The sequence below is a fragment of the Brienomyrus brachyistius genome, chromosome 4, assembly GCF_023856365.1.
Source record: "Brienomyrus brachyistius isolate T26 chromosome 4, BBRACH_0.4, whole genome shotgun sequence".
Lineage (NCBI taxonomy): Eukaryota > Metazoa > Chordata > Actinopteri > Osteoglossiformes > Mormyridae > Brienomyrus > Brienomyrus brachyistius.
The window spans coordinates 17,469,245-17,480,919 of record NC_064536.1 but is presented as its reverse complement, the minus strand read 5'-3'; the positions used below and the strand labels follow the sequence as shown (position 1 = coordinate 17,480,919).

The 11,675-nt window shown below is 47.5% G+C and overlaps 1 protein-coding gene across 1 annotated transcript; it reads right to left on the bottom strand.

The window, feature by feature from the left end:
- Positions 1-8,969: 8,969 nt before the first annotated feature.
- On the bottom strand, positions 8,970-11,326 carry LOC125740780 (transcription factor Sox-17-alpha-like). Its single transcript, XM_049012434.1, has 2 exons — positions 10,813-11,326; positions 8,970-10,245 (listed from the first exon to the last, which is right to left on the bottom strand). The coding sequence occupies exons 1-2, from the start codon at positions 11,090-11,092 to the stop codon at positions 9,368-9,370; spliced, it is 1,158 nt and encodes a 385-aa protein (XP_048868391.1). The 5' UTR covers positions 11,093-11,326; the 3' UTR covers positions 8,970-9,367.
- Between the last annotated feature and the right edge of the window lie 349 nt (positions 11,327-11,675).

Here is an 11,675-nt window from a genome sequence, read left to right as displayed (position 1 = left end):
TCAGCGATATGTAACCTGCAGACGTTCGTTTCCCCCGACCCCGTCGCACCGTGTGGGGACCATCTGATAGAAGTAGAAGGTTATTGTTTGCTATTTTAATGACACATATTGTGTTTAGATATTGTTTGTTCGATGTTCAAACTCCCGCTTTTTTTTCCCATTTTAGATGTGAACTCGGCGAACTTGATCCTTTAATAAACACCCGGAATTACTTTCCGCTGATAAAAGATTTATCTTACTTCAGTTTATACTGCGCGCAGTTTCTTTACATTATCTTTCATGGCTAAACAATCGTTCTGCTGGAAGCCATTGTATGATGCGTTTCCAGTGTGTAGAAAATACAAACAGCCGTATGCCTTTTATTCAATAACAAAATCTCATAAAAATCTTGCAAAATGAGTGCGGGTGTTTTATGCCAATTATACTATATAAAAATCATTCACAAAGATAACGTTTTTTTTAAAAAAATTAAAGCCTTGTCCAAAATGAGCCCTGGTGATTAAACCACAGTAATTGGTCTGTTTTATTAAACACGTCTGGGACGATGAGATTTACATGCTGGAAGACTGAAGCGAAAGACTAAAACGGCGCATTTTGGAACAATCGGATGTAGGAACTGATCTTCGAGTAACCTTCGCCTTTCCCGCGTTTCCTCTGCTGGATGTTCCCAGCGCTCCGACCGACAGCGGTATTCCTGTTTGTCTCAGAAGCTTCTGTGCAGCACCTGACCAGCTGGGTGTTGGGTCTGACCCTCACCCTGACCTCCTGCCCTGCTCCACTTTATTTAGAAAACCCTTTTTTTCCAGTTTTATGTATATATTTAAACATTTTTTGGAAGTCCCGAAATTAGAAACCGTGGTGTGAAATTTACAAAATGCCGCTTCCTCTCTCGATAGAGGATGTTTTCTGATGGTCCTGGATGTCCAGGGAGACAGAGGCAGGTGTCCTCTGAACCCTGCCTCGTTCACTAATGTGCACGGTGGTGGGATACAATAGCTCTGATTCATCAGATAACCATCCATTTCTCTTAATATTGATATTTATTTACTTACAAGACATTTTTGTCCACAGCAATGTACATTTGTACATAGGTGGTCATAGGTCCAGCATGAAAATATAACTGTTCCCAGTCCAGTTAAACCCTATTTAATTTTGTACCCCTCTCACATCCTTTTAATTGTGGGAGCCCCATATTTCTTCATGATCCAAAGCCCCGAAGGAAGAATCCTTTCTGCATTTCAGAAAGTCAGATCACCCAGTCCCTGGAGTAACTGGCCGCTAAGGCCTTACTGGCCAATGGTGACACCACTCAGCCAACCCAGGCATTAGAAGCAGCAGCCTTCCCACACGCCCAGCATTCTAACCCACTGAGCCACTTCTCAGACATGAGGATCTCGACAAAGGCATTGTCTGCAGACTGGTAAAGTGACCCATTTCCACTCTATAAGGCCAAATGTCCCCTCGTGGTGTTAGAGAGCGACTTCGCAGTAACGTTATAAATCCATATCCATGCCTACGTATTTTAACCAGTCACAGGGCAATCTGGGTGGATAGTCTGCATGAAATAAATTCAAATATGGGTGCATCTGTGCTCTGGGAGTAAACAGAACCTTCTAGAAAATTGTGAAATCTAACGTCCGGGACGTAACTCGTGTGACGAAATCGCCCGGCTTCACAAACAGGAGGCGGGGAATGGAACCCGACCGCTGTGCGCTAATCACAGAGCCCGGCTTTCGCTGAGGTTTCTCTCTGCCTCTTAAATGGTTGTTTTTTTATGAAATATCTGGAGTTTGGCTGGCAGGCCTGCACCACGCGACCACGACGGCGCGACCTCAGGCGGGAACGCGGTCGCCGTTCCTGTCCCCAGCCCTGGCGCCGGCTGTCCCTCCAGAAACTCTGAGAGGCTTCCTGGTCGTCTTTCACACGTAGCCTCAGACGGTCCAAAATGCGTTGTCGGCTGGAGAGGATGCATCGGCGTACGCTACACCCACAGACCAATGTTTTTTTTTTTTTCGGTGGGAATTGTTAGGATCTGACACCTTGGATGGGAAAAAAAAAATCAGAGGACAGATGGCTCGGTTTGTCTTCTACATAACGGCGCCTAAAAAACAGCCCATGAAAGGCGATTCTGTCTCTTCCTGATCTGAAAAGCAGTTTTTAATATGCAGGGGGGACCCGTTCTTCAGACTCTCCATTACGGACGAATCTTTAGAGAAAAAGGTGGCTGGATGTCGTGACTCACTGAGAGTCAGGCGTAGTTACTGGTAAGGGGTTAGTCAGTGGTGATGGTGGGGTGGGAAGGCGATAGGGTCATGTGCATGATGACAAATGCCCCCCACCCCTCCCCGAAAGCAGCGTCACCATGGGGGGAACGATTTCCTGGTGGTCCTCCTTAAGTAGCAAGGCCTCCACACCGGAGATCAGCGGAGGAGGGGGCGGGTTGTGGACACCCCCCCCCCCACCTCCCACTGGTGGTCAACGTCCAGGCTTGGCTGGAGCCTCAGCTCCTTTGTCTACTCAGGATTTTCAAAGAAAAACATGTTGGACAGGAAACCCAGCTCAGAAGCAGACAGTCAGGCCCTAAAAATGTCACTGCAGGCACCATGAAGCCCCCCACCCAGAGAGGGTACCCAGTCCATCAGATGGATTTGGGGATCATTTATATTCCCCCCCCCCCATAACAAAAAAACAAACTCTTGCCTTCTTCCAGTTAGCATGTATGATCTAAAACGTAAACTGTACAACAACAAACGAGCAAACGCACACGTGCCGAAATCCCAGTGTTTACAGTGTGTCACAGTCATGCCTGCAGTGAGCAGTATTACCCATCATGCTTTGCACGGAACCATTTTGCGCCAATAGCTACCTCGGATCACATGTTTGCACCACCTTTCACTTTCACTCAGTGTATCATAAGCAGCTTTTATTGCTTTATATGGTGTAATATCTCAAAGGAGGGATGTTGGTCACTGTTGCACGGTTCATTAAACCTTCTCTGGACTTCCTGTCCCTGTCCACACTGCCCCCTACTGGATGTCGACAGTTGTCGTGTCACTGTCGGACACTGCGGGCCATCCTCGACGGACGGCACCTCTGAGTCTTGGTGGTGTGTCAGACTTTTCCGTGCGACCCGTGTGTGTTGGGGGGGCAGCAGGCGAGGGTGGGTGGGGGGAGTCAGCGTTATCGGCGCGCACACGCCCTCCTGCGCGAGCTCTATTTATACCCGGGAGACAAAATGCTGGCACCCCGCGAGGAATAAACCATTGAGTCACTGTACTCGGCAGAGATATTCTATTAATAGGCCGAACTGATTCCTACGAGAATCCGTACAGCCACTGGCAATGAAGTGACTGCTGAAGTAATTTCTGACACCGTGGCACGCTGAGGGGGCGGGACCACAGCTCACTGGGCCGTGTTACTCTCCGTGTTTCTGGGGTCTGGTCCCCAGGTGCATTACGTCACATTTACGTTTCGTTTGTTTAGCTGTTGCTTTTCTTTTACCTACATGTATTTGCAGAGACAGTCCCTGGAGAAAATGGAGAGTAAGGGTCTTGCTTAAAGGCCCCAACACTGGCGTCACTCTGCTGATCATGGGATTTGAACCAACAGCCTTCTGATCACAGAGACCTGAGCCGCACGCAGCCCCTGCAGTGGTCGCCCAGATTATTATTGTCACTTGAATGTGTAAATGTTCAGATCTTTGCAGTGCCCAGAGGCAGGTAAATAAGTGTCTAAATGAGTGTGTGTGTATCTGACCTTAAACTGCACACTTTCACCACAGCTTTCCCTCATTTTAACCAGATAACACCAGCCACTCTATACTGCAACAAATTTTGAACATTTTCAAAAAGACAATAGTTTTTCTTATTTTTTGTGGAGATGAAACATAGTCCTTGTATTTTACTGTGTATTTTACTAATCACATTACAGAGCTTCCACTAAAGTAACCATAACAGTCTTCATGGATTTCTTTTTCAAAAAGCCATATAATATCCTTCAATCCCGTGTTCCTTAAGGACCACACAGTTAAACGCTGAACGGTTCGCGGACGGTGACGTAAAGCTGCGTCTCCATCCACGGCGCGTATTTGTGTAAGGCAAATGGGTGCTTTTCTAATTTCCTGTCTTTGTTCGTCAGGTGGCTGGCTGAGGAAGCCATATAACCCCCCCCCCCCCCCGCCCCCCTCCGTTCCCAGATCCGATCCCTGTTTGCCATCTTCTGTCGTCTATCCGTCCAATGTTTACGTGCTTGCACTGGCGTCGCCACGGCAACCATCGCTAAACTCTCGCCGGTGTTAAACACCCCATGGAGTATCTCCTCTAGGCAGCTCCGGCGTCCCAGCGCCCGTGCGTGGCAGAGAGTCCATCCCCCTGAATTCCAGGGATCGATTTAGATTAAGTAGCTACCAAGAATCTCCACACAAAATTTGCCTCCATGGATACGGCTACAATATTGGGTTTGGTCCCCAACATCGAGCCACATTTAGGTGTCAGCCCTCTGCAGAAATTGAACTGTCTGATGGAGAGGCAGCCATTAAGGTGCCCAGGCAGCACCGAAACATGTTAATCGTGGCTGTTTTGGGAGTGATTAATCTGCCCTAGAGTGATTAGGTGAGACCGGTTTTAAGCCCTGGAGTCTGCTGCTGGTAATCCCTCTCCGCACCCCCTAGCCTCCAGGGCACCTTGCTGAACAGGATCCCTGCGGGTTTGCGGGTGGGCTGGGCCCACAGGTGGCGCTGCCCCTCAACATGCGTCAACACGTAAAGTTATCCCGGCGTTCCCCCTCCCAGAAGTCAGATTCCACACTTCTTTGGCTCTCACACCTGCTGGACACCCCCTGGACACAAATAACCACCCCGCCCCCCCTCCCTACTCTTTTGCTAAGACTTGCAAATTTGCTCCCAGGTGATTTCCTCAGGCCAATTAGCTTAGGACAGATAAGATCGCCGTCGTGCCCTGATAAAATGCTCGTCCACCGGGGCCCTTCCTGACCCCCACCCGCAGGATTTGCCAGCCCCTCCCCTGATCAGTCAGCATTAGCTGATCCCAGTGGCCGGCCCAGGATTTCAGCTGCTTATCCACCCGTTTACTGTCCCAACAGAATCTATCCAAATCCCCCAGATTCCTCCAGAATGAGCCCCTTTCCGGGCCCCTGAGGTGGGAGCAAGTTTACCTGCCAGGTGTGTGTCTCAGGGATTATCTTCCCAGCCTCCAGATAGCATTCCGACTTGGTCGACCTCGAAGGTTGGGGATTTTGGAAGATGCATTTTAGATATTGGGCCTCTACACTGGTAGGATACAACCGAAGTCACCTTCTCGGTGAACTTTTTTTGAAGATTTTATTTATTTGTATCCATCCATCCATGCAGGCATCCATCCATCCATCCATCCTGCAGAGTCAGGGTTGCAGAAGGGCCTACGGCTAATCCCAGGCAGCACAGGGCACAAGGCTTGGTTACTGTTGGGGACTGTTGAGGACTGTTTGGATGTTATTAGAGGAGTATCAGTAAATTTTAAAAATTAAGTAAATTAAGAAATGAAAACTGAATGCCTTTAAAAAATATATTTATGAGTTATACAACCCCACTACCATCCGAAAATCCTGTCCTAATGGGTTCGGTTGACTAGGGGTCTGATTTTTATTTTTTTTGCAAGGTTGATCCACTTGGTCATAAGACTGGGAGACCAGGTCAGCGATGACGGCGGGAAGGATCATCCTGTGAGGATCCTGAGCGTTACACATTGTAGGGGGGGGGACGCAGACAAAGATGTTTCTGGAACATTTCCTCTGAAGAACTAAAAAAAGGAGTGGGAGGGGGTCGAGGTCAAGATCCTGACAGAAATGGGTCCCTCCAGCTTCCTCTCGGAGGAATAAGCCCACAGGCTAAAATGGGCCTGAGACGCCTGATCTATATTTGTGTGCCGGTTCGTCCTGAAACTTATTTTCGGCCGTTTATGATTGATTATGACGAGTCTTAGCGGAGGGATCATCTTCATCGACGGTGGGCGCGCATTTGACGCTCACAGATGTTTCCTCCCATGGGGCGGGGGTGGGGTGGGGGGCTGGTCTCTCGCTGTGTGTATCATGGCCTGACCCCGGAGATTTCTGAGCGGCGATGGGGGTCCCGGGGTCTTGGCAGCCTGTGAGGATGAAGCTGTACATCACAGTGCTTATTTATTTTGACAAAGATTTCAGTTTCTGTACCTCATTTTCCGTTATAACATGTAAACATTCAAATGTACATTTTCTACATAACGATAAATTCTTCATTTGCCGTTTGCACAAGTGCACATTGGAATTCTCCTCTTAGAACCCATCCAGCGCTCCATAGCTTGGGGGCACAGTGGAGGGTACAGCTCAGGACCGACTCGCATGCTTTACAACGGAGAACCGTCAGTCCATGATACGGGTCGGTTCCTGGTGCCAGTGTAAAAGTGCCGCTAGCCCACAGAGCCCTTAGTTTTCAAAGATAAATTATTGTGACATTTGAAGTGTTATTTCACCTTTTCCAAAGTCTTTGCTCCCATAGCTTCCGGGATACACCCCTATGAGCCTGTATAGGACAAGCAGTATGGATGGGTGGATCAACAGATTGATGAGTGGATGGACTAATAGACTGATGGATGGATGGATGGATGGATGGATGGATAGCAGTGGCGGCTGGTGAAAAAATTTCTTGGTGGGGTTGATGTATGAATAGATTTCCCTTCCTAGTCCAGTATAAGTATTCAGATGAACAGTCAGAAAATTACAGCAATTTCACATTCATAATTTAATTTCCTTAGTTGGCTGGGTGATATTTATTTTGGGCTTGTCGGGTTCCAGCTCCTTAACGTGGATTTTTTCCACCATCGTCCTTCTCACAAAAGGGTAATGCAATAACGATCTCACCGAACTTGCTGGAAGCTGCCCCTCAACTGTCATCGTCGCCATCATCTCTCTCTGACTGACTGACCTGAGAACCATCCAAAACTTTAACCACATTTTCTGTAGCGGGGTGAAATTTCCAGCGCCCCAAAACCATTTAATTCAGCGATGCTGATAGGTGAAATCTTAATTATATTCGCCTAGCGACCATACACGATTGGCTATTTCGCTGCACTTCAGGGGCGCTTTGTTGAGCGCCCAAGAAGAGAAATGATTGGTGGAAATCTGTCATTGGAAATTCACTGTTGAATGAGAGTCAGTTGGTGGAAATGTTGTTTAAATAATTCAGATTGCATGTAGGCACACACTATTAAGTAAATCTGACATTGATAAAAAAATATATATTTTTTTTACTTTTATATATTTTATATTCCCCCCCCACATCTGGGAGGGCGGCGCCCGAGCGCCCCCTATGGGCCAGCCGCCACTGATTGATAGATTGATGGAAGTAGATTGTGCTGTTTATTGAGTCATGTGTTATTTATTGTTTCCATAACCGTTCTTTGGCATCTGTCTTTGTGCCTGTTGTTGTTCTACTTCTCCATTATTGTTCATCATTCTCTCTTTCCTTTTTTCCCTGTTTCATACACCATTTCGTTTAAACGACGTAGTATAAGGTTGTCACCCAGCTTCAAGCGTCTCCAGCCGACTGTTGTCAAAGGCGCTATATGAAATTAACCGAGTCGAATCGAATTGAATCTTTTTCGTACCGGTGCTGCTTTAGGAATGAGCCAAACGGTTTTCCGTCGTATGCAGAGTGACACAGTGACAATAGAGAATTCCGCTTTCTGAATTCGCAGAGGTTATGGGCAGGGAAAAGCCTGGGATTTTTTTTTTACAGTAAGTCAAACTACGGATCTGCCTAAGAAGCCGTCCCAGAGAGACTGTAGGGCTTTGGACGGTCAGTGGGGAGACGGAGTAGGGGACAGAAATGGCAGGTGAGTGGGTTTTGTCTCATCGCTCAATTGTGATAAAGAGACGAAAACTAGTGGAAGCCAGAACACCACCCTACCCAATCAGTGCAGGTGGAACCAGCCTAGGGCTGGCTGATGTTCAGAAGCCCAGCTGGCCGGAAGCCTCCCAAATCCTCTGCTGGATATGCGGGTTTTGGTGCCCTTACATTCACATGCCGAGGAGACAGAAGACCATTGCTCTCAGCAAACTGGTCGTGACTTTCTACTAGGGAATAGCGGCTGTCTCATAGATGATTGTAACATCTATTTATCTATTTTATGTTCATTTTTGAGAACGCGGGGTCAGCCAGTCTCTGGAGCGATCGGGGGTGAAGAGCATTGCTGAGGCAGCCCGCTGAGCCGGGCTGTGCAGGGACCTTGGAGGGGCAGGTGTTCAAAGGGTTAAAAAGGGGGCACAGAGCACCTTTCAGGCTCACGCACACGTTCACATTAAATAGCCTGGTGATCAGGCCTAACCCTAACCCTCAAACACGTCATTTCAATGGCGAAATCACTCTGCCAACCACAGGATTCGAACTAACAACCTTCTGACCACAGGATCCCACTGAACCGCATTCTATCCAATACACTCCTTATACAGGGATTGAAGATCTCCTGTTCCTATTCAGTCATAAACATTTCTGCGTCTGCATTGTGCAGATGCAGATAAATGCCTCAAATTTCATCTGTGCTTTTCTGAACAAAGTAGACACGTGCATATATTAAATTATTTCAATTACTTTAATAGACCTAAAATATCTGACAAGCAGTAGACTACTTTTACAATTTACAAAACTAACTTAAATATATTGATTGTACTATAAATGTATTATTTTATAGTTGTTTGCTATTTTCTATAAATAAAATAATTCACATTATTATATTAAATGATCTACGACGAGGTTTTCCGGGATTTCAGGAATATTTAAGTCTAACTATTATTTATCCAATATGAAACAGAAGTGTCTCAAATTCACAGCTGTAGGTGCCAAATCATCGAAATAGTGTAAAATTAAACATTTTAGAGAGAAAAAAAAAGAATAAAAGAACTTTAATAAATTCAAAGAAACTTTTGAGAGTTAGATTGAGACATATTTCATTTAGGTTTATTTTTTTTTCCAAAAAAGTGCAAAAGTATAAAAACAGCTATACATACACTTTAAAATATTAAACTGTACAAGTTGTTTTTCTCCGCATAAGCTATTTACAATTTGAAGACATCTCAGAATAAAGACAGTTAAAAAGGAAATATGCAGCCTGTTTGGCTATTAAACGTTATTGCTCTTAATTCCAGTATCATAAGGCTTGTACAGTCAGAACGAGGGACACTACATCATCCTTCATCCCTTGGCATAAAGAAAAAGAATCATCTTATAAACATCGTCACTTTGCGAAGTTCGATTGATTGTCCTGGGCAAGCCCCCGACTCTCCTCCCCCCCTTTCCCCCCCGTTTCCCCTCCGTGGGAGATGCGTTGTGGCCAGGGCGTTACACACTGTTGTAATTGCAATAATAGACCGCGGTGCTGGCGTCGGAGAGCACGGAGGAGATGAGGTTGTCTGAGGCGGCCATATTGGTGTCATGGCCCATAAACGGCAAGCCAGACAGCTCCTGCCGGGCGGAGGAGTTCAGATACTGTTCGAACTCGCTCCGGTCCACATCTCCGAGGAGTTCCTGCTGCCCAATGGGCTCCATGGCCTCAGGGGGGTGCCCGTCGGGGGGCGGGGACAACTGTCCGGCCTGCTGGCCCGGGGGCCTCTTGGCATGAACAGGGCTGCAGTGAGAGTAGTAGAGCGCCAGCGGGTTTGGGCAGCCCGGGAAGCCAGATAAGGAGGCCCCCGGAGTCGCCATGGACGCCTGCTCCACAGGGGGGAGGTGTCTGTGGAGAAGAGCGCTGCCATGTGGATCCTGGGGAGGGTATTCAGGGGCTTGTGGGTGGTATGGGTATACGGAATGGCAGTCTTCCTGGGAATTCTGGGAAAAAAAGATGGAGTCGCCCTCCACAGCATCCAGGGGTGAGGTGTCGGGCGTGGGTAGGTTGTACGGCTCGTAGTGCCCCCCCATGGCGGGGACCTCGTGGTGGTAGTGCCCCCCTGGTGGAACCTGGTAGCCGCCGTGCTTGTGGAAGTTGATGCCAGGGATGGCGTCGCTGCAGACTCGGCCGTCGGCGCCACCGCGGTCTGCATGGTCCGGGACGCCGTGCACCAGGAAGCCCGAGTCCAGCCGTTTGACCCGCTTGACCTGCTTCCTCCGACGGGGCCGGTACTTGTAGTTGGGGTGGTCCTGCATGTGCTGCACCCTCAGCCGCTCGGCCTCCTCCACGAAGGGGCGCTTCTCTAATACGGGTAAAGCTTTCCAGGATTTCCCTTCAGGGGGGGGAGAGGGATTCCTCGTTAGAACAGGAATAAATCTCTACAACCAGAGTTACCCCAAAAAAATTTCGTTACAAACATCACTTTCTATTTTACAGAAATTACAGACATTATTTTTGTTTTCATATATTAAACATCGTTATAAAAAATTATTCCCAACAACCGTGTGCGCGTTTTGCATTTTTAACCAAATCCCGTTTCCTACAAAGCGTCCACCCAGCGCTTTTTTAAGTTTAGAGAATTCCCTTAAACTCGTCCATATCAGAGTTCATTGATCAATTTTCAAAGTGGTTCTAATTTATTTTCACCGTCGTCGCTAGGCACCGGGCTGGCTTACGTTACTCCGGAGGTATTCATTTAATAATTGCTTAGCTTCTAGGTAAAATTAATCTCCAGGTCAGGCAGAATTTTATTTAACGAATGCCAAAAGCTTACATAACAGCTCCAAAAATATATTTGTGCCGTTTTTTGATTTACATGATTTATGATTTAATTGCGGCGCCTTGGATTAGTATTTAATTAATCATTTAATGTAAGAATCGTATTTGAGAGATGGCTCACCCAGCATTTTGCTGAGTTCCGCGTTGTGTAGGTCCGGGTTCTGCTGCGCCAGCCTCTTGCGCTCGTCCTTCGCCCAAACCATGAAGGCGTTCATGGGGCGCCGGATGCGCGGCTCGCCCTTACCGCGGCTCTGGCTGCCGGAGCCCGGCTCGCTCTTAATCTTCCCCTCGGTCATGGGACTCAGGGGCTCCGTCCACTGACGGTGTCCGATGATCATGGACATGGCGCACCGTGCCTGCGTCTGGTCGTCGCTCGCATACCCAGCATCGGGGCTGCTCATCTCTGTTCACCCCGCCAAACCCTCCTTTCCAAAACTTTCCAAGTGCCAAAAAATACTATAACGGCATGGAAAACACAATATTGTAAAGTAATGAAAACGACTGATTTAATACAACAGATAGACGAGACTGTGATCTAAATTAAATTAGATCATGCCTGTAGTAATAAAAATGTTTTTAAAAAAATCAGTGTATAGTAGTACAAAGCGAGGTTTGGGACACACGCTTCCCTTTTCCTTACTGTCAGATTGAAAGAGTCGAGGTGCTTTAAGCAAACGGGCGACCAATAGCAGTCGGGGTAGGAGGGTCTCTTTCGGCAAAGGTGCTAAAAAGTTTGCGGATACCCCGCCCGATCACCATGTTTGGGAGCTTTCTGCCCCCCCGGGCGGGGGGAGGAGACACCCTTATGGGCATCGCCGGGCAGAGAAGGAATCCGACCGGCGACTCCGCTACAGATTTACGAAGGCTGCCCATTATATTCATGCAATTACGTCCCTATATTCCCTCCCTTACTATCCTGTCTTCTATATTCCTTTTGATTTAAATTTATTTTACTCCTTATTCGCTTCATCACGGATTAATAGG

Coding starts and splice junctions, on each gene's coding strand:
- LOC125740780 (XM_049012434.1), bottom strand. CDS start 11,092: ATGAGCAGCCCCGATGCTGGGTATGCGAGCGACGACCAGACGCAGGCA. Junction 10,246..10,812: donor GGAACTCAGCAAAATGCTGG/GTGAGCCATCTC, acceptor CCCCCCCTGAAG/GGAAATCCTGGAAAGCTTTA.